The 20076-nt window shown below is 42.4% G+C and overlaps 2 protein-coding genes across 2 annotated transcripts in view; one reads left to right on the forward strand and one right to left on the reverse strand.

The window, feature by feature from the left end:
* Positions 1–7129: 7129 nt before the first annotated feature.
* On the reverse strand, positions 7130–8074 carry LOC141073752 (olfactory receptor 6C1-like). Its single transcript, XM_073561153.1, has one exon. It carries the CDS (start codon positions 8072–8074, stop codon positions 7130–7132), a length of 945 nt encoding a protein of 314 aa, XP_073417254.1.
* Positions 8075–9818: 1744 nt separating this feature from the next.
* The window catches only part of LOC141073753 (olfactory receptor 6C1-like), a 44353-nt gene continuing 34095 nt past the window's right edge, over positions 9819–20076 (forward strand). The window contains exons 1-2 of the mRNA XM_073561154.1: positions 9819–9937; positions 12488–12575. Of these exons, the coding sequence (XP_073417255.1) occupies positions 9819–9937; positions 12488–12575 (207 nt within the window). The remainder of the gene's footprint in view (positions 9938–12487; positions 12576–20076) is intronic.

The raw sequence follows: 20076 nt of genomic DNA on the forward strand, positions 1-20076 counted from the left end.
TTTAGAAGTTTTTAAGTGAGTGAGCATCCCCTTCACAAATCCCTCTAGAGTGAAATGGTAGCAAAAAATGGGGAGGAGGAGGATGCAACTGCAGTTTTTCTCTTTTTCTTCTTTTCTTCCCTTTCTCTTTGTCACCTCTCTCTCTATGGAGGCATTGTGAAAGAATATATACAGTTTATTCTCGAGTATAAGCCGATCCAAGTATAAGCAGAGGCACCTAATTTCACCACGAAAAAGTGGGATAACTTATTGACTTAAGTATAAGCCGGGTATGCGGGTATGCACTGTCCCCTCATCCCTATCCTGGTATGCATGCCTCGTCATCCCTATCCTGGTATGCATGGCTCCTCATCCTTATCCTGGTCTGCATGGCTCCTAATCCCTATCCTTGTATGCATGGCCCCCATCTCCTTTCTGGCATGCATGACTCCCATCCTCATCTTGGTTTGAATGGCCCCATGAGAAAAACATAAAAAAAAACTGAAAACCATCCTAGTTATCTCCCTGCGCTCCCTTGCAGCGTCTTGTTCTGTTGCCAGCTGCTAATGTCATGGTTTGTTGGCTATGTTCTGGTTTGGAGTCTCTGGGGTTAATCCTGATAGCCTCCTTTTATCTTCTATGATGCTTTTTATAGCCTCTTTGTGGGTCCATGCTTTGTCGATTATACTTTCGCCCTCAGCTGAGTTAGTTGACCCCGTTGTGCCTGTGCCTCGTGCCTGTGCCTCGTGCCTGTGTTCCTGTGTGTATTGTATGGTTCTGATCCGGTTTGTCCTCTGATTACGAGTTTGGCCTGCTGAGTCTGTACCTGATTTTGCTGTCCTGGTTTTAATCTCTGCCCCTGGTTTCTGCTGTCTGCTTGCCCCTCTGGTACTGTCTCTGCTCGCCCAGTGTTATCTGACTTTGGCTAGTTTCACTACTCTCGTCTCTCTTGTGTGCCCCTTCTGTTTTGACCTCACTTGGGGTCTTAGTCCGGCTGCCGTGCTCCGCTGCTCTGTACTATTGTCCTGCGTGAGGCTCTACCTCTGTCTCCTCTGACCCGCGGTCACGTGCTGCAGGTCCTGTAGCAGCGCTCCCCTGTAATGTCACGCTGCTCTGCCTAACGCGCTCTTTCCTCCGGGTTAACTACCAAGACTGCAGCTCCTCCTGAGCTACCGAAGTAACCCTCTCCCTGCTACCCGGTCTTCCAAGCCCCTGGTGAGTGCCCGCTTAGGCGACCGCTGTCACCCTCACTGCCTGACAGCTAACATGATTGCAAGCAGCGCATGGCAGGGACGTCATGCACTGCTTACCAGCAGAGGACAGCTGCCAGAATACTCACTGCTCCCCACAAAAAAAGTCACCACTCAGGTCCGTCAACTGTCAATAGAAATATAGGGGGCTTCCACGTTACTGGTAACATAAATCCTCTAGAAAAGTGAAATGGCTCCTTGACCCCCAAAAGACATTCAGCGAACTCTGCTCCTAAATCCAAATGCCCCCCCTTCTGAACCCCAGTTTTCCTAAACCACATATAGCATCCACATGTTTGGTATCTTTGTTTGTGACTAAGCAGTACTGTACAGCCACTTATGGGGTATTTCTACTTTAGCAAAAATTGTGGGAAAATTTTGGTGCCATTTTTACCCACTTCTTGTGTGAAAATGTAAAACTTGGGACCAAAACAAAATTTTTGTGGTAAAAATGTAGTTATTTTTCTTCACTTCCCAGTGCTATAAAATTCTTTGACATACCTATGGTGTCAATATGATCACTGCACCCCTAGATGAATTCATTGAGAGGTGTAGTTTGTAAAATGGGATCACTTATGGGGGGTTCTGCTGTTCTGGCACCTCAGGGGCTCTCCCAGTGGGTCATGCCACTCGCTAACCGTAACAGTAAAATCTGCACTATAGTGTGGTGGCGCTCCTTGCCTTCTGAGCTTTGCACTGTGCCTGAAAAGTATTTCCCGAATACATGTAGGGTATTGGCGTACTCAGGAGAAATTGCACAACAAACTGTTAGGTGCATTTTTTCCTTTTAGTCCTTTATTAAAAACGTTGGGCTAAAATAACATTTTAGTGGTAAAAATGTAATTAATCTTTCTTCAGCTCCTCATTGTATAAATTTCTGTGAGGCACATGTGATATCAACATGCTCACTGCACCCCTAGATGAATTCATTAGGGGGTGTAGTTTTAAAATGTGGGATTCTGCTGTTTTGGCACCTCATGTGAGATGGCATCCTCAAACCTCTCAAGCAACATCTGAATTTCATCATTTCTGTAGTTTTTCACCAAATATGGGGTATTGGCGTACTCAGGAGAAATTACATAACAGATTGTATCATTCAATTTCTCCTATTCCCATTTGAAAATTAAGAACTTGGAGCCAAAGCATCATTTTGTGGAAAAATATTAATTTTCCATTGACTCAGCCAATCTTATACAATTATGGGAATTGTCTAAGGCTTAACTACACCGCTAGATGAATTCCTCAAGAGATGTTGTTTACAATATTGGGTCACTTGCGGGGTGTCTGCTGTGTCAGGGGCTCTTCAAACGTGACATGGCATCCACAATCTATCCAATAAAAATTGCACTCCAGAATTCCCTTGGCACTCCTTCCCTTCTGAGCCCTACCTGTTATGAACGGGTCACCGAGGAGGAAAGCAGGACCAGGCTAAGCCACAGAAAACCAGAGAGGTTGGTAACTAAGCAGATTGCAGACCCCTGATCCTATCCACACAACTAGCAGTAGCCGTGGAGCGTACCTACGATGCCCTAGACGCCTCGGCACAGCTGGAGAGCTAACTCAGCCTAAAGCAAGAAAGGTGAAATCTAAACTGCTCCGGAGCAGACCCCAAAGGAATAGATAGCCCCCAAACATACACTGTCAGTGAGACAAGATGAAAACACAAATGCAGGCAGAAAAATAGACTGAGCAAATGATGGGGCCCAAACTGACTAGACAGGAAAGGAAAGACACTGTCTGCAATCGCTCAAAAAACCCTGAAAAAAACAACACGTCTGATGCACAAAAAAACACTGAAGTCACACGACTTCACCCCCACTATATCAGCACTCTGGTATATACTGAAAGCAAAGCAAAAAGAGACCAATATAACAGGGGACGGAACAAACTTACACAAGCAGTAACATATGGGCGGTGTTCCAGCACAGCCCCAGCAGGAGCAAGCTGACCCGCACAAAGCAGAGATATACAAAACCAAATAAAATGCAAAAAAGATTAGCAAAGGAACCACTTAGCTGAACCATGTAGGAACAGAGCAGGAGACATCAGATCTCAGAAGGCACAGGAAGAAAATCACCCACAGGGATTGAAGGAAGTTGCCTGTCTAAGACTAGCATAGGGTGCGCAGACCGTGTGCTAGTAGGATTTTAGCGTGCGCTGCGCACTTTTGCAGGTGCGCCGGTGTGCGACGAATGCACCATGTTGCATTTTGGAGCGCTCGGCGCACCTTCAAAAGTGCGCAGCGCACGCTAAAATCCTACTAGCGCACGGCCAGAGCACGGTCTGCGCACCCTATGCTAAAGATAGGGTACGCAGATCGCATGCAGCCGTGTGCTATAGTAGGCGGCGATGACCGGATGGGACGGGCAGGGAGCCGGAAGGGGGCGGGGCTTAGCGGCGCCGAGCGCTGCGTGGAAAATACGCTAGTGGGAAACTAGCCTTAAATACACCAGTCAAAAATCCCAGATCTCCAATCATCATCATTATCAGGTGGCAAGCCTCTGTCAATCTGACCAGCTCCACTACCTCCAGTAACTACCAGAGGGAGCCCAGAAAGAGAACTTGCAATACCTCTGTCAATCTGGCCAGCTCCACTACCTTCAGTAACCACCAGAGGGAGCCCAGAAAGAGAATTCACAACACCTACCATATGCCCAAACAGTGGTTTTCCACCACATATAGGGTATCGGCATACTCAGAAGAAATTACACAACAAAATGTATGGTCCATTTACTCCTGTTACCCTTGTGAAAATGAAAACCTTGAGGCAAAAACAACATTTTTGTGGGATTTTTTTTTTCATCATAACGGTTCAATGTTATAAAATTGTGTGAAGCACCTGTGGGTTCAACATGCTTTCCACAGCTTTAAATAAATTCCTTAAGTTGTGTAGTTTTGAAAATAAGGTCACTTGTGGGGGGAGTTTCCATTATTTAGACTCATCGGGGCCTCTGCAAACACCTCATGGCATCCTCTATCGATTCCAGCCAATTTAGCACTCCAAGAGTTAAATGGTGATCTTTCCCTTCCGAGCCATGCCGTGCACGGAAACAGTAATTTTCCACCACATATAGGGTATCAGTGAACTCAGGAGACATTGCACAACAAACTGTATTGTTCGTCTTCTCTTGTTACCCTTGTAAAAAATGCCAAATTTGGGGCTAAAGCCACATTTTTGTAGGAAAAAATTACATTTTCATCTTTTTCTTCCATATTGCTTTAATACCTGTGAAGCATCTGAATGATTAATGAACTTCGTGAATGTGGTTTTGTGCACTTTGATGGTTGCAGTTTTTAAAATGGTGTCACTTCTGGGTATTTTCTGCCAAGTATGCCCCGCATTGTCACTTAAAATGTGATGTGATCCCTAAAAAAATTGATTTTGTTGGAAAAATAAGAAATTGCTGATAAACTTTTAACCCTTTTAACTTCCTAAAAATATAAATATATGTCTCAAAATTTACGTTGATATAAAGTAGACATGTGGTAAATGTTATTTATTAACTATTTTGTGTGATCTAACTCTCTAGTGTAAGGGCATAAAAATTAAAAATGTGCAAATTGCAAAATTCTAAAACATTTTTGTCAAATTTCCGATATTTTCACAAATAAACACAAAAAATATCAATCTTAATTTACCACTAGCACTAGCATAAAGTACAATGTGTCCAAGTACGTCCCATGAGCAACATCCGGGCGGATGATAGCAAATTTGCATCCAGTATTTGCTGATAATGTGCTGCATTCATCTTTCCTTCAACCTTGACCAAGTTTCCTGCACCTTTGTAGCTCAAACATCAACTATCCACCTCCGTGCTTTACAGTAGGAATGGAGTTCCTTTCATCATAGGGCTTGTTGACATCTCCAAATGTAACGTTTATGGTTGTGGCCAAAAAGTTCAATTTTGGTCTCTTCACTCTAAATTACCTTGTTCCAGAACTTTTGAGGCTTGTCTCTGTGCTGTTTTGCATATTGTAGGGGAGATACTTTGTGGCATTTGTGCAGTAATGGCTTTCTTCTGGTGACTCGTCCATGCAGCCCATTTTTCTTCAAGTGCCTCCTTATAGTGCATCTTGAAATAGCCACACCGCTAGTTTTCAAGGTGTCCAGTATTTCAGCAGATGTTATATGTGGGTTTTTATTTGTATCCCGAACAATTTTCCTGACAGTTGTGGATGACATTTTTGTTGGTCTACCTAACCATGGTTTTGTTTTTACGGAGCCCCCAGTTTTCCATTTGTTAATCACAGTTTGAAAGCTGCTAACTGGCATTATCAATTCCTTGGATATATTTTTTTTATCACTTTCCTGTTTTATACAGTTCAACTACCTTTTCCCTTAGATCCATTGACAATTTGTTTGCTTTCCCCATGACTCAGAATCCAGAAACATCAGTGGCTGGATGAAAGATACAAGAGTCTGTCTGGATCACAGAAACTCACTCAGCTTTTATGCACACACACTGACTACAAGCAAACAGGTCACAGGTGAGGATGTTACCTTTAGTAGTCATTGAAACCCATTTGTGTCTACTTCTGTGCATGTTATCAGGCCAAAATCACCAGGGTATGTGAACTTTTGATCAGGGTCATTTGGATGTTTTGGGTAGTCATTATGATTTAAAAAGAGAAAACACAGTAGTTTGACAATAAATGGCTTCACCCAACCACTAACTAAGTGGAGAAAAAGTTTTGGTTTTATCATTCATATTCACTGAAAAAAGGCCAAGAAAGCAAAAATTCTGCAGGGGTATGAAAACAGTAACAGCCTCCTTGCCAATCTACAATGAGCAGCCTAGTGGTCTCACCGGCACACTCTACCAACCATCAGAATAATTGTGTTCATGTGTTAACTATTGATGATGTTTTAGGTGATTTTTTATCAGTGTTTTGCAAGCAAAGCAACCTTCAGAAAGGCAGAAATTTAATGTCCTTCCAATTCCTATTGCCCTGTTTTTTTCATCTCTACCCAGAAGTAGTATTGACTAGTGATGAGCGAGCAACGAGTATACTCGCTCATCACTAGTTCTGTACATACAGTATATTAACATGAGTTATCTTGGCCATGGTACAGTATACAGGGTGATTATAGAAAAGTCATCAGGTATATTTCACAATGTATTACATGCACTAAAGTGAATGGCACATGGTAACGAACATAAACTCTCCATGTTTAGCAAATAATGATTACAAATGTTCTATGTGTCCTCCTTTGTCACACGACACACATCTACGCGGTAGTCCAGTTCAATCCATATATACTGCAGCATGTCCCCGTCGATAATCATTAGAGCGGATTTAATGTGGTCTCGGAGCCCATCCAATGTTGCTGGCAAAGGTGTTACATAAACAGTCTTTTACGTTCCTCCTGAAGGAAGACCTAGGGGGCTATTCCCTTACATAGCCGCCATTTTGCGATCTGATGCCACCTGAAGAGTTACAAGTGAGTCTGCGCATGTGAGTTACAAACTCTGAGATGTGACTTTTCGATATGTTATTATTATTAGCAGGTGGAATTTATATCTTTGCAGTAATATGAATGCAAAACCCGATTATTCTTTTATAATCACCCTGCATAATATAAGAGGAATATTGAATAGGAAAAAACTTTATTTCATATACTGGACAATCACGTGTATCTTGTTTAAAATTGACATTGTATTGGAAGCATCTATTTTAGAGAATTGGCAACCTCCCCACATGACCACTCGTGGAGGTTCAAGTTCAAGAACCTACAGAGACCTCCCGAACAGAAGAAGGGTTTGGTGTGACCCTGTAGAGAAGATAAACTCCATTCACGGTGAGCATGCACTATGAAAACTTTCAATATAGGGTTGTTCACTTTATCTTCTCCATTCTTCCATAAGAAAACTGACCATTCTTGATAGGGTAGGCTGGATCTAACCACCTTTATACTTTATCGTAAAATAATGTAGTTGTCTTAGAAAAGCCAACTTCATGTCTTTATTTTTCAGGCTGTATATAATTGGATTCAGCATGGGAACTATGGCCGTATTGAACAGTGCTAAAAGTTTATTGGACTTGAAGGTGCCAATTGGAGTCAGATACTGACAGACAAGACTTGAGTAATGAAGACCTACCACCGTAAGATGGGAAGAACAAGTGTAGAACGCCTTAGATCTCCCACTGCTGGACTGTATTCTTATTATGGTGGTAATAATGAAGACATATGATATAAAGGTTAGGAGAAATGGGGTGAAGGTTGACAGAAGGGCCCCCTCGGTGAATATGAGAAATTGTAGAACTGAAGTGTCACTACAGGAAATATCGATCAATGGCATGATGTCACAGAAGAAGTGGTTAATGACGAGAGATGTGTAACAAGTGAAGCTTACTAGAGTAACCATGGCAGGTAATATTTGTAAAAGACTAGTTGCCCAACAGAAAGAAGCTAAAGCTGCGCAGAATCTGTTGTTCATCACAGTCTTATAATGCAGAGGGTAACAGATGGCAACGTACCGGTCATAGCTCATAGCTGTTAACATTATCAACTCATTGCCAGAGAGCCAGGAAAAAATACACATCTGAACCATACATGCAGTAAAAGAGATGGTATTATTCCCTGTTACAAACACAGAGGGGATCTTATGTAAGGTTACTACAGAGGAACATAGGTCTAGAATTGAAAGGTTGCCCAAAACGTAGTACATGGGGGTGTGGAGCACAGAATCTAAGAAGACCAAGAGAAGAATGGTCATATTACCACTAAATATGATGAGATAAATGAAAAGAACCAATAAAAAGACAAGAGCTTCAAATTCAGGAACGTCTGAAATACCTTTTAAAATAAAATAACATGCCATCGTCTGATTTTTCAGGTCCATAGAAGATAGAGATATTGCTTTGAAGGACAATGTATGGCTTTTAGAGGGGGAACCTAAGTTATAACCAACTCGTACATCAAAATACAAGAGATAGTGATATATAGTAACACTGGCATTTATAGGATAATTCAATCAAGTGCAGTAGGAAATCAAAGAGATTAAGGTACAAATAAATTATAGTGAGGTTGTAAACTAGTATCCACCCATAAGGTATGATAAAAACCAGTGTAATATAATTTGATGAAAAACTAATCTATGAGTTCCACCAAAGCAGCTCTACCATCTTTATGTACAGACGTGTCTGTTATATTTATAGGAGTCTTATATTCTCTAGACGAGGTCCCTAACAAGTCCTTGCTGTATTGTGCTCCTTTGAGAACAGTTATTTGCTATCTGGTTAATATTTGCAATCTGTTGCTCCTAAATTCTGCTATTACTATCGTATACATTCTTCTGGGGATTAATAATGATATAACAAAATATTGTTAAGTGTTGTTCCACTAGAAAAACAATTAAAGAACAAGGTTAGCTATGAAATTTAAAACACTGGTAAGGGAAGTGAATAAGGGCTCATTCAGATGTTTTTTATTCATATTTTCACAAATATAACTTGCATGTAGTATATATGGGGCTGATCACATCTTCAATTTTTTTTGCAGACTGAGAGGTCCACACAAATTCACAGAGACAAATTTATGAGTCAATGAAAAAAAAAATCAGAAAGCATTTAATGCTATCCGAGTGATGTCCTCAGACTGATAGGAGAAGGTAGACAAAAAAAATACATTTTTTTTGTTTTTCATGCAGCCATAGGCAGATACCCACCAGAAGTGACCCCATTTTGAAAACTACATGCGTCAAGGAATTCATCTAGGGGTGGGATTAACTTCTTCAACCCACCTGTGCCTTTTAGAATTTTAGAATATTGGGTTGTGAAAATGAAAAATTACACTTTCCCATCAAAATATTGCTTTAGCACAAATGTTTTGCTTTCACAAGAAATAATAGGGGAAAATGAATGTCCCAGTTCTGTAAATCTCAGAAGGAGAGTGCCATTTTGGAGTGCAGATTTTGCTGGAATGATTTATGGGTGCCATGTCACAATAGCAGAGCCCCTGAGGTGCCAGAACAGCAAAACCCTCCTATACGTGACCCCACTTTACAATCTACACCTGTCATGAATTAACCTAGAACAGTAGTGAACATTTTGACAACAAAAGCGTGTCAAAGAATTTTGTACCATCGGGTGGTGAATAAAAAAATCTTAAATTTTTACCAGTAAAATGTTGTTTTAGCCATAGATTTTACAATTCATCAAAGAGAGAGCAGGTGACATGTACCACTACTCTAAACATTGTACAAACCAAGTACCCTCACTTCTGGTCAGCCTGGGCTCGCGTCATATTATCGTGCACCAGCTGTGCCAATGGCTGCATCTTGTCACGGAAGCGCACGAGATATGACCGACACTCCAGGGGTGGCTAAGTTTCTTTCCCAAACCTCTTTCACTAGAGCCAGTGGCCCCCGCACAAGTTGCCAGTACAAGAGCTCAAAGGGGGAGATCCCCCATGAGGCCTGTGGAACCTTCCAGTAGGCAAATAGCATGTGTGGGAGGTACTGCTCCCAGTCGCGCCTGTGGGAGTTCATCAACATCTTAAACAACTACTTCAGGGAGCCATTGAACTGTTCACACAGGCCGTTGATTTGTGGGTGGTATAGGCTAGTAACTAACTGTATTTGTGACATGAACTGGGTTTCCCTGTCAATGAGCATTTCCTGGGGAAAATCCGCTCATGAGAAAATCTCCAGTAAGGCAGTGGCCACGTTGTTGGCCCAAATGGATGACAAGGCTACCGCTTCCGGGTACCGGGTGACATAGTCTACTACCATAAGCATGTAGTGTTTTCCGGAGCTGCTAGGAGTGGCAGTTGGGCCAACCAAATCCACAGCTACACTTCCGAATGGCTCTTCATTGATGGGCAGAGTTACCAGTGGGGCTTCCCCACCCTCTGACAGGTGTCGCACAAATGGCAGTAGGCAGCCACATCGGCCCACATACTTGGCCAGTAGAAATGCTGGGCTAGCCTGGCATTTTTCTTAGTAATTTTAGTAATCCCTAGATGTCTGGCCATCGTAAGATGACAGTCCATTCAGATACAAGGCCAGTTGATCGGAAGGTCACAACCTGGCTTTATCTCCCAGGGTCGACTACCCCACCTGTGTCACACACACACACACACACACACAGAAAGTAACGAGAAGCTTAGGAAGATGATAGTCCATTGAGGTACAAGGCCAGTTGACCCGAGGGTCACAACCTGGCTTCTCCAAACATCTCCATGGAGCTATGTAACCAGCAGGTCCCAATCCTGGCTTTCTCCAAATGTATCCATAGTTCAGCGATGGTCAATGGAGCAGATCTGTATTCTTCCAGCCAGGGACGAAGTCCCCTCCTGTAGAATAATAAATCTGTGTCCCTCGTGATGGAGCCATGATGTATTGGCTGAAGTCCTGTCTCTTGTCCTTTGGATGTCTGGATGTCTTGACTGAATCTTTGGCAGTGTGTGTCTCTCTCTAAGGGGCATGTCACCTCTTTTTATCTATAACAAGTGTCCTTCAGTTCAGCATCACAGATAAGGGGAAGAATGGTGAGGACCAAGTTGCCTCTATTTGCATCGATTTTACTCCTCTGTTTTAAAAATCAACAAACTATCTGGCATAGACAATGTATAATTAGCATATCCGCAAACATCACTAGTCATCAAGAATAATAGCACAATATGTTACATTAAATGCCAACTTGCAAGTCAATATTACAGGCTTACATAAGCAAAAGTCTGTTTTCTTGACCAACCAGACAAAAACAAATTAAAAATTCAACGTATAGATAACAGTCTATTCTATCTGGCTTGCTAAAAATAGTATTGTGGTTAATTAAGATTTGTCTTCACACATGCAATAACAGAGAAAGAGACCACATGGCCTTACACTATCCTTTATCCCCTTTCGCCACTCCCCTCCTGCCCTCTAAACAAAAGGAAGGGTTCCAGCTTCAATAATTGCAACATGTATTAGATTAAAAGAATTCCATCGTGAGGATAGACAAAGAGTGCAGTTTGTGCATTTGAAGCGTGTTGCTGTGTCTATCCTCATGATGGAATTAATTTAATCTAATAAACTTTGCAGTCAGTGAAGCTGAAACCATTGCCTTTTTCCTGTTTGCAAGTGGTCCTTTGAAATTCCATGCTTCAGGACATTGGGAGCCTGGGTGAACTAGTAAGTCTTTCTTTTTGTATCTCCTAAATCCTTGAATGCTGAACCTAAATCCTCTCCCCTTGCCTATGCAGCTAAAAGCTACAAAAGGTAAGATGGGTCATAATTTCTTAATTGACTGTCCTAGGGAGGCGGCTTTGACGCCATCGGATCCGTCCAGGCCCCTGTACGCGTTAAGACCACACAGCTTTGCTATCTGGTTTCTGCTAGCTGTTCTATGTACAGTATCTCTATATCCTTGGATGTTAGAAGGGGTTGAGACTCAGGCGGGCGTTCGCGATGTTCTAGGGATCTCGGAAATATACGCTATGTACGGCTAGGACATGTAGTCTCTCCATAACTCCTTAGGCCTCTTTCACACTTCAGTTTTTTGCATCAGTCATAATCCGCCAAAAGGACGGATGGCGGATCCGTTGTAGTACTGATGACAACGGATGCCACCCGTCCGTTTTTTTTTACGGATCCGACAAATGAGGAATTTTAAAGGAATCGCAGCCTGGAAAAGGAGAGAGAGAGAGAGAGAGAGAGAGAGAACATTTTTTTTTGTCCAGCACCCAGAAAGAATTTCGGGTTAAAACAGTGTCTGGAGGATCCGCCAGAGAAAAAAACGTTGCAAGCTCCGTTTTGAAATCTTTGAGGATGGTGACGGACAGCAACTTTTGGCGGATCCGCAAAAAAACGGATGCAACGGACGGCAATCCGTCACAATCCGACAATAATGGAAGTCAATGGGGAAAAAAACGGATCCTCAAAAAAAAATTGCGGATCCGTCTTTTTCAAAACCTGGCGGATTGTGACTGATTGTAAAAAACTGAAGTGTGAAAGAGGCCTTATGGAATTATGTTCCTTTAAAGTTCTAGAAGGTGTCTGCTGCTTCAGCAGCACTCTATATTGTAAGCAAGCCTTTTTCCTGCTGAGCTGGTCAAGGTGTGAGATCTGTTACTCACAGCTTTTGAGACTTGGCCCCCTGCTGAGCTAGGTGCCATCTTTCTCACATAGCTACATGCTGAAGGGGATTTTATAATCCCATGCCAGATAGATACAAATGATTGACATGAAATTATATCTCCAATATTCTTCACAATTACTGTGGAATTGAGTTAGACCGTTAAGACTGTAATCCTCTGTGTTCTGTTTTAGGATATTCTCTGAGCAGCAGTATACTTACAGATTATTCAAGCTAAGCATAAACAATATTGATACATTTACTGTTAATGATCAAGAGATTGTAATGTTACATATAAAGCTGTGTGAGAAATTAATATTTACCTGCCAGCTGTTTCTATATGAAATTGGAGGGCACATTATGGTGTTATAGAATATGGATGTTGTACTGGCTCATAATACAGTCATCAGCATAAGGTCTAAATAGTACTAAAAGTCAAAAGTAATGTATATGTATTTATTAATGGATTACTCCGGGTAGAATAGAATGTATACCTATTGCAGATGCTGGGGGGACAGGAAAGATCCAAAATTCATAGAAAACCTAAGAGAAATCTATTCTGCCATTCACTGGCCCTTCTCCCCTGCACTACATTACTTTGGCAAAGACCGCCACAGCAAGAAATAGGAAAAAGACAATATCTCTGTAAATATAAGATAATTACCAAACTTTGGCTTCTATTCTGATCGACTAATGTAATTCTGATTAACTCTTCCAATAACTCCCAGAAAAGGATCTCTTAAGTATAAGATATTTGTAGCATATCCTGTGGATAAGACATACATTTTTAATATAGAAATGAAACTTTAGGATGACTTAACAGACAGCATTTTTTTAAACTCCACTGCAATTTTTATACAAAAAGATAGAGAGGGTTAAAAATGATTGAAGTATAAAGCAATGACTTATTTTGTCATCATAAATGCTACATTACGAAATTCTTTAAAAATTATCTGTTACTCAAGGGGAAAACCAGGTCTCCAATGCAACTCCATTTCCATAAAGCCAAATTAAGAGTTGTTGCAACTGGACAAACCCTTCTTATATTCCATACAAAGCACTTTTTTTTTATAAATGTGAATGGAGAACTACTGCAAAGAACTGGCTTGGTTTCTTACTTAAGAAATTGTTATATTTTGACAAGAGCAACCTTATTCTGGGAAGGGATTGTCCGTTTAGGAAAACCCCATTGAAACATTCTCCATAAAGTATAATGGGCCCCACATAGTCCTCCATACAATTTAATGGGCCCCACATAGTCCTGCATACAGTATAATGGCCCCACGTAGTCCTCCATGCATTATAATGAACTCACATAGTCTTCCATACAGGATAATGGGCCCCATATTAAAAAATAAATAGCCACCTATCCTCATTCGCTCGCTGCTCCGGTATCAGCAGGCAGTGCTCTGAAGCTCTGCACTGCTCAGTGCTTGGCAAAATAGTGACATCAGACACAGTGAGAAAATGATGGGGGAAGGAGTGGACGGCTCCCTCTTTCATCATTGCTTGCAACTGTATTGGCATCGAGAATGGCAATAAATTTGAAACTGCAATGCCGACAGGTGCCGGAATTGCGGGCCACGTATAATCACCCTGTGTGCCAGATTTGGCCCACTGGCCAGAGTTTCACATGTGTGATCTAAAGTATGATGATAATGTTGTAATTGAGGAAAAACATTGAGATTATCCTGTGGACAGAACCAACTCACTGATGAAACAGATGAGAGGAGGATGTTAAGGTTCGCTCTGATGAACAAGCTGTGAACAGTCAAGAAAACTGCAGCCGAATATGGCATTGGTGTGCAACTAATGTATCCAAATGCACAACTTGTGCTTCTTGGCAAGTATGAGCAATCACATCAGATTACCAGTTCCACTACCATTGCCATGAAGTCAAATAGAGAGGTGACTCCAGTGCACAAAAGAGACAAAAACTGTATCATTGAGCACTGAAAACATTGCCTTTTAAGACAAATCTGGATTTATGTTAAACCATGCTGAAGGTAGCATTTAGAATTAAAAAAAAACCCCATGATTTGATAACATGTTCCTGACAAGCATGTAAAGGTGCAGTAATGATGGGGGTAGGTTTTTTTGGCACATCCTGACTCCCCAGATGCCTGTAGATGGATGATCCCTTCCCGTCAGGTTTGTGAAGGAGCAGTAATAGCGAGAAACGTTTTCTTGGCACACCCTGGCTCCTCTGATTTCTGCAGATGGATAACACCTTTCTATCAGGCTGGTGAAGGAGCTGTAATAGTGTGGAAGGTTCTCTTAGCACACCCTAGCTCCTCAAATGCCTGTAGATGGATGGCACCTTCCTGTTAGGCTTGTGGAGGAAAAGTAAGAGTCTGGAAGGTTTACTTGGCACACCCTTGCTCCTCAGATGCCTGTAGATGGATGGTCCCTTCCTGTCAGGTTGTGGTAGGTGCAGTAATAGTAGAAAGAAATTGTCTCTGCGCACCCAGTGGATGGACCCTTCCTGTCTTGCTGGTGGAAGTGCAGTAACAGCCTAAAAGTATTTTCTTGGTGCACCCTGGCTCCTCTATTACCTGTGGATAGACGTTTGGACAATAGGACTTACCTAATTTTTCTGACCATTTCTCTCTTCCTGGCAGCAGTTTCCACTATGGCAGAACATCAATGACCAATACCCTAGGGGTCATGTGCTCACCGATTTCTTTCAGGGACATGACAGTGAGTCATTCTTGCTTCCCTGACCTTCCCAAATCTAAATCCCATACAGCATCTCAAGGATCAGGTACAACTGGACTTTCATGTAAGTACCACCACCTAATGGCAGTGGCCAATATTCTGGCACAACGATCTTATCACCATGGAAAATTATATAAGTTGTTGCAGTTCTGAAGACCAAAGGTGGTGCAACGCTCAACTGGATTGGCTATCTCTAATAAAGTGGCCATAGAGTGTGGTTCTTCCATTGTTCCTAAAAATTTCTAGACCTTGTCATGCAAAAAACAAGACCCTTCATGACTACACTGATACCCCCCCACAAAATACTAATATTGCTTCTCTTTAAAGCCAAAATCAGCAAAATCATTAGCGTTAAAGGGAACCTGTCAGCAGGATTGTGTCAGGTTGGCGCCTGTCTACTGATTACAATGATACCTGGTGATGAAATCTGTCTTGTGGTTATTGTTTAATCTTTATTTTTAGTTTTGAGTTAATGATATGCTTGTGCTCCGGGGAGGCTTATGGGGGTCTTCATGTGGTGCTCTGATTAGCTATTCATAATGAAGACTGCTGACAGGTCACTGCTCCCTCAGTGACCTGCCCCCTACTTAACATAATTAATATTATACAGTGGGGCAAAAAAGTATTTAGTCAGTCAGCAATAGTGCAAGTTCCACCACTTAAAAAGATGAGAGGCGTCTGCAATTTACATCATAGGTAGACCTCAACTATGGGAGACAAACTGAGAAAAAAAAAATCCAGAAAATCACATTGTCTGTTTTTTTTTTCCTTTTATTTGCATATTATGGTGGAAAATAAGTATTTGGTCAGAAACAAAATTTCATCTCAATACTTTGTGATATATCCTTTGTTGGCAATGACAGAGGTCAAACGTTTTCTGTAAGTCTTCACAAGGTTGCCACACACTGTTGTTGGTATGTTGGCCCATTCCTCCATGCAGATCTCCTCTAGAGCAGTGATGTTTTTGGCTTTTCGCTTGGCAACACGGACTTTCAACTCCCTCCAAAGGTTTTCTATAGGGTTGAGATCTGGAGACTGGCTAGGCCACTCCAGGACCTTGAAATGCTTCTTACGAAGCCACTCCTTCGTTGCCCTGGCGGTGTGCTTTGGATCATTGTCATGTTGAAAGACCCAGCCACGTTTCATCATCAATGCCCTTGCTGATGGAAGGAGGTTTGCACTCAAAATCTCACGATACATGGCCCCATTCATTCTTTTATGTACCCGGATCAGTCGTCCTGGCCCCTTTGCAGAGAAACAGCCCCAAAGCATGATGTTTCCACCACCATGCTTTACAGTAGGTATGGTGTTTGATGGATGCAACTCAGTATTCTTTTGCCTCCAAACACGACAAGTTGTGTTTCTACCAAACAGTTCCAGTTTGGTTTCATCAGACCATAGGACATTCTCCCAAAACTCCTCTGGATCATCCAAATGCTCTCTAGCAAACTTCAGACGGGCCCGGACATGTACAGGCTTAAGCAGTGGGACATGTCTGGCATTGCAGGATCTGAGTCCATGGTGGCGTAGTGTGTTACTTATGGTAGGCCTTGTTACATTGGTCCCAGCTCTCTGCAGTTCATTCACTAGGTCCCCCCGCGTGGTTCTGGGATTTTTGCTCACCGTTCTTGTGATCATTCTGACCCCACGGGGTGGGATTTTGCGCGGAGCACCAGATCGAGGGAGATTATCAGTGGTCTTGTATGTCTTCCATTTTCTAATTATTGCTCCCACAGTTGATTTCTTCACTCCAAGCTGGTTGGCTATTGCAGATTCAGTCTTCCCAGCCTGGTGCAGGGCTACAATTTTGTTTCTGGTGTCCTTTGACAGCTCTTTGGTCTTCACCATAGTGGAGTTTGGAGTCAGACTGTTTGAGGGTGTGCACAGGTGTCTTTTTATACTGATAACAAGTTTAAACAGGTGCCATTACTACAGGTAATGAGTGGAGGAAAGAGGAGACTCTTAAAGAAGAAGTTACAGGTCTGTGAGAGCCAGAAATCTTGATTGCTTGTTTCTGACCAAATACTTATTTTCCACCATAATATGCAAATAAAAGGAAAAAAAAACAGACAATGTGATTTTCTGGATTTTTTTTTCTCAGTTTGTCTCCCATAGTTGAGGTCTACCTATGATGTAAATTACAGACGCCTCTCATCTTTTTAAGTGGTGGAACTTGCACTATTGCTGACTGACTAAATACTTTTTTGCCCCACTGTATATACATACTAAAATAAAAAAAAACCTGCAGGCAGGCGCCGGTCGTGGCACCTGCGATGCAGCATAATCACATGTGTACTGTGCATGTAATTATCATGGTTGAGGTTATACTTGTCATGATCCAGGAAGGGATTTCGCTTTGACCCATCCTGGTTAGACTATGGGTTAATTGTGCTGCCTCTCTCTGGCAGCAGGAGGCTATTTAGTGCTCACTGCACCTGGGTCCGGTGTCAGTTATACTCCTGCCCTCGGCTGAGTTAAGTGACCTCTTGTATACGTGTGCCTTGTGCCTGATATCTTGCTTGCTTGTTCGGTTGTGATCTGGTTCTGTCCCTGTTACGAGTTCTGCCTGACCCTCTTGTACTGCGCTACCTCTCGTGTATGACTCTCTGCTTGTGACCCGACTTCTCTCTGCTTGTCCCCTTGGTACCATGTCGTCCTCGTGTGTATGACCTTTGGCTCTGTCTGACTACCCGTCTGTTTGTCCATCCTGTACCTCATTTGCCCGTACTGCTGTGACCTCTGTTTTGCCTGACTCTGAGTTGTTGTATGGTGTCCTGTCCTATCTGAATACAGGACGCTAAGCCCCGCCCCTTGCTGTCACATGACCATAGGTCCCGTGCCAGATTATTCAGTTTCAGTGTCCGCAGGTCCTATGCCTCTTTACCTTCCAGCGCTGACTGGACCCTGACACTATTAGCCTGAAGCACGCATGGTCACCTCTGCTGCCCATCTCTACAGGTATCTTTTAGCACTGCTTCTGTACTCAGGACACGTGCACTGGCTCTATGAGCAAGTGCAGTGCGGTGTCTCTGACAATACTGATATTAAAACATAAATAAAAATCCATGTGAAAATGGCGCCCGCTGTGTCTGTGCAGTAGCAGCTATTGGTGTATATAGAGGTGATCTGATAGCTGGTAGTGTACATGTACCAGCGACACCATCTTGGAGGAGGAAATATTTTTTTCTTCTCTAGGAAGATGGCGCTGCCAGCACATGTTCAGTAGCAGCTAACAGATCACCTCTATATACATTGATAGCTGCTACTGCGCAGGCACAGTGAGTGCCATTTTCAAATGGATTTTAATGTTTTTTTAATATCAGGATAACCTCAACCATAATAATTATATACACAGTACACAAACGATTATGCTATAGCACAGGTACCATGGCCTACATATCAAAATGAGGAAATGTCTAGTGTGAACACTTACCTCTGGCTAATAACTTGATCAAGTCTAGGCAGTTAGGTTAGGGACCCATTCGATCATGAGATTACCTTTTTTGTGAATGGGCTCACATTTTTTGGCCAAATTTTGTGCTAGGCATCTCATGTGTTTTTTCTAAATTTCAAAAGCCATTACGCTATTCACACTTCATGTATTTCACATTGATGTGCCTTAATGCAATTGAGTACAACCATTTCCTCATTGTGATATTTTCTGTTATTTGTATGCTATCTTTCTGACTGAGCACTCCTCTCTTCACCAAGCTGTGGTTTTAATTACATCCAATCACACTTGGTTCCGACCTTCCTATAAATATAGGCTTGACCAAGTTTTTAGAGGTAAGAGTTCACACTAGGCAGTTAGGTTAGGGACCCATTCAATCATAAGATTATCTTGACGTTGGTGAATGGGCTCACATTTTTTCGCCAAATTTTGTACTAAGCATCTCCTGTTTTTTTCCTAAATTTCAAAAGCCATTACGCTATTCACACTTCATGTATTTCACATTGATATACCTTAATGCAATTGAGTGCAACCATTTCCTCATTTTGAAATGTAAGCTGTTTTTTGGTATGCACCTGTTCAGACTAGTTCTTGATGTGCCATCCGTTTTCTGTTACTGGTACCATAGCCGACACCTGCCTGCAGAAGGTGCAGTCCATAGACTATGCCCCAATATGCTGCCCCCATAAGATGCTCCATAGATTATGCCCCTATATGCTGCCCCTATAAGATGCTCCATAGATTATTCCCCCATATCCTGCCACCATAAGATGCTCCATACATTATGCCCCCATATGCTGCCCCCATAAGATGCTCCATAGATTATACCCCTATATGCTGCCCCCATAAGATGCTCCATACATTATGCCCCCATATGCTGCCCCTATAAGATGCTCGATAGATTATTCCCCCATATGCTGCCCCCATAAGATGCTCCATAGATTATACCCCCATATGCTGCCCCCATAAGATGCTCCATAGATTATGCCCCAATATGCTGCCCCCATAAGATGCTCCATAGATTATTCCCCTATATGCTGCCCCTATAAGATGCTCCATAGATTATTCCCCCATATGCTGCCCCCATAAGATGCTCCATAGATTATTCCCTATATGCTGCCCCTATAAGATGCTCCATAGATTATACCCCAATATGCTGCCCCCATAAGATGCTCCATAGATTATGCCCCTCTATGCTGCCCTTATAAGATGCTCCATAGATACTCTATAGAATAGGCCCCATATGCTGCCCCTTAAGATGCTCCATAGATTATGCCCCCATATGCTGCCCCCATAAGATGCTCCATAGACTATGCCCCAATATGCTGCCCCCATAAGATGCTCCATAGATTATGCCCCTCTATGCTGCCCCTATAAGATGCTCCATAGATACTCTATAGAATAGGCCCCATATGCTGCCCCATAAGATGCTCCATAGATTATGCCCCCATATGCTGCCCCCATAAGATGCTCCATAGACTATGCCCCAATATGCTGCCCCCATAAGATGCTCCATAGATTATGCCCCTATATGCTGCCCCTATAAGATGCTCCATAGATTATGCCCCAATATGCTGCCCCCATAATATGCTCCATAGATTATGCCCCTCTATG

This window comes from Dendrobates tinctorius, unplaced genomic scaffold, assembly GCF_039654945.1.
Source record: "Dendrobates tinctorius isolate UK_male_01 unplaced genomic scaffold, ASM3965494v1 ptg000315l, whole genome shotgun sequence".
NCBI lineage: Eukaryota > Metazoa > Chordata > Amphibia > Anura > Dendrobatidae > Dendrobates > Dendrobates tinctorius.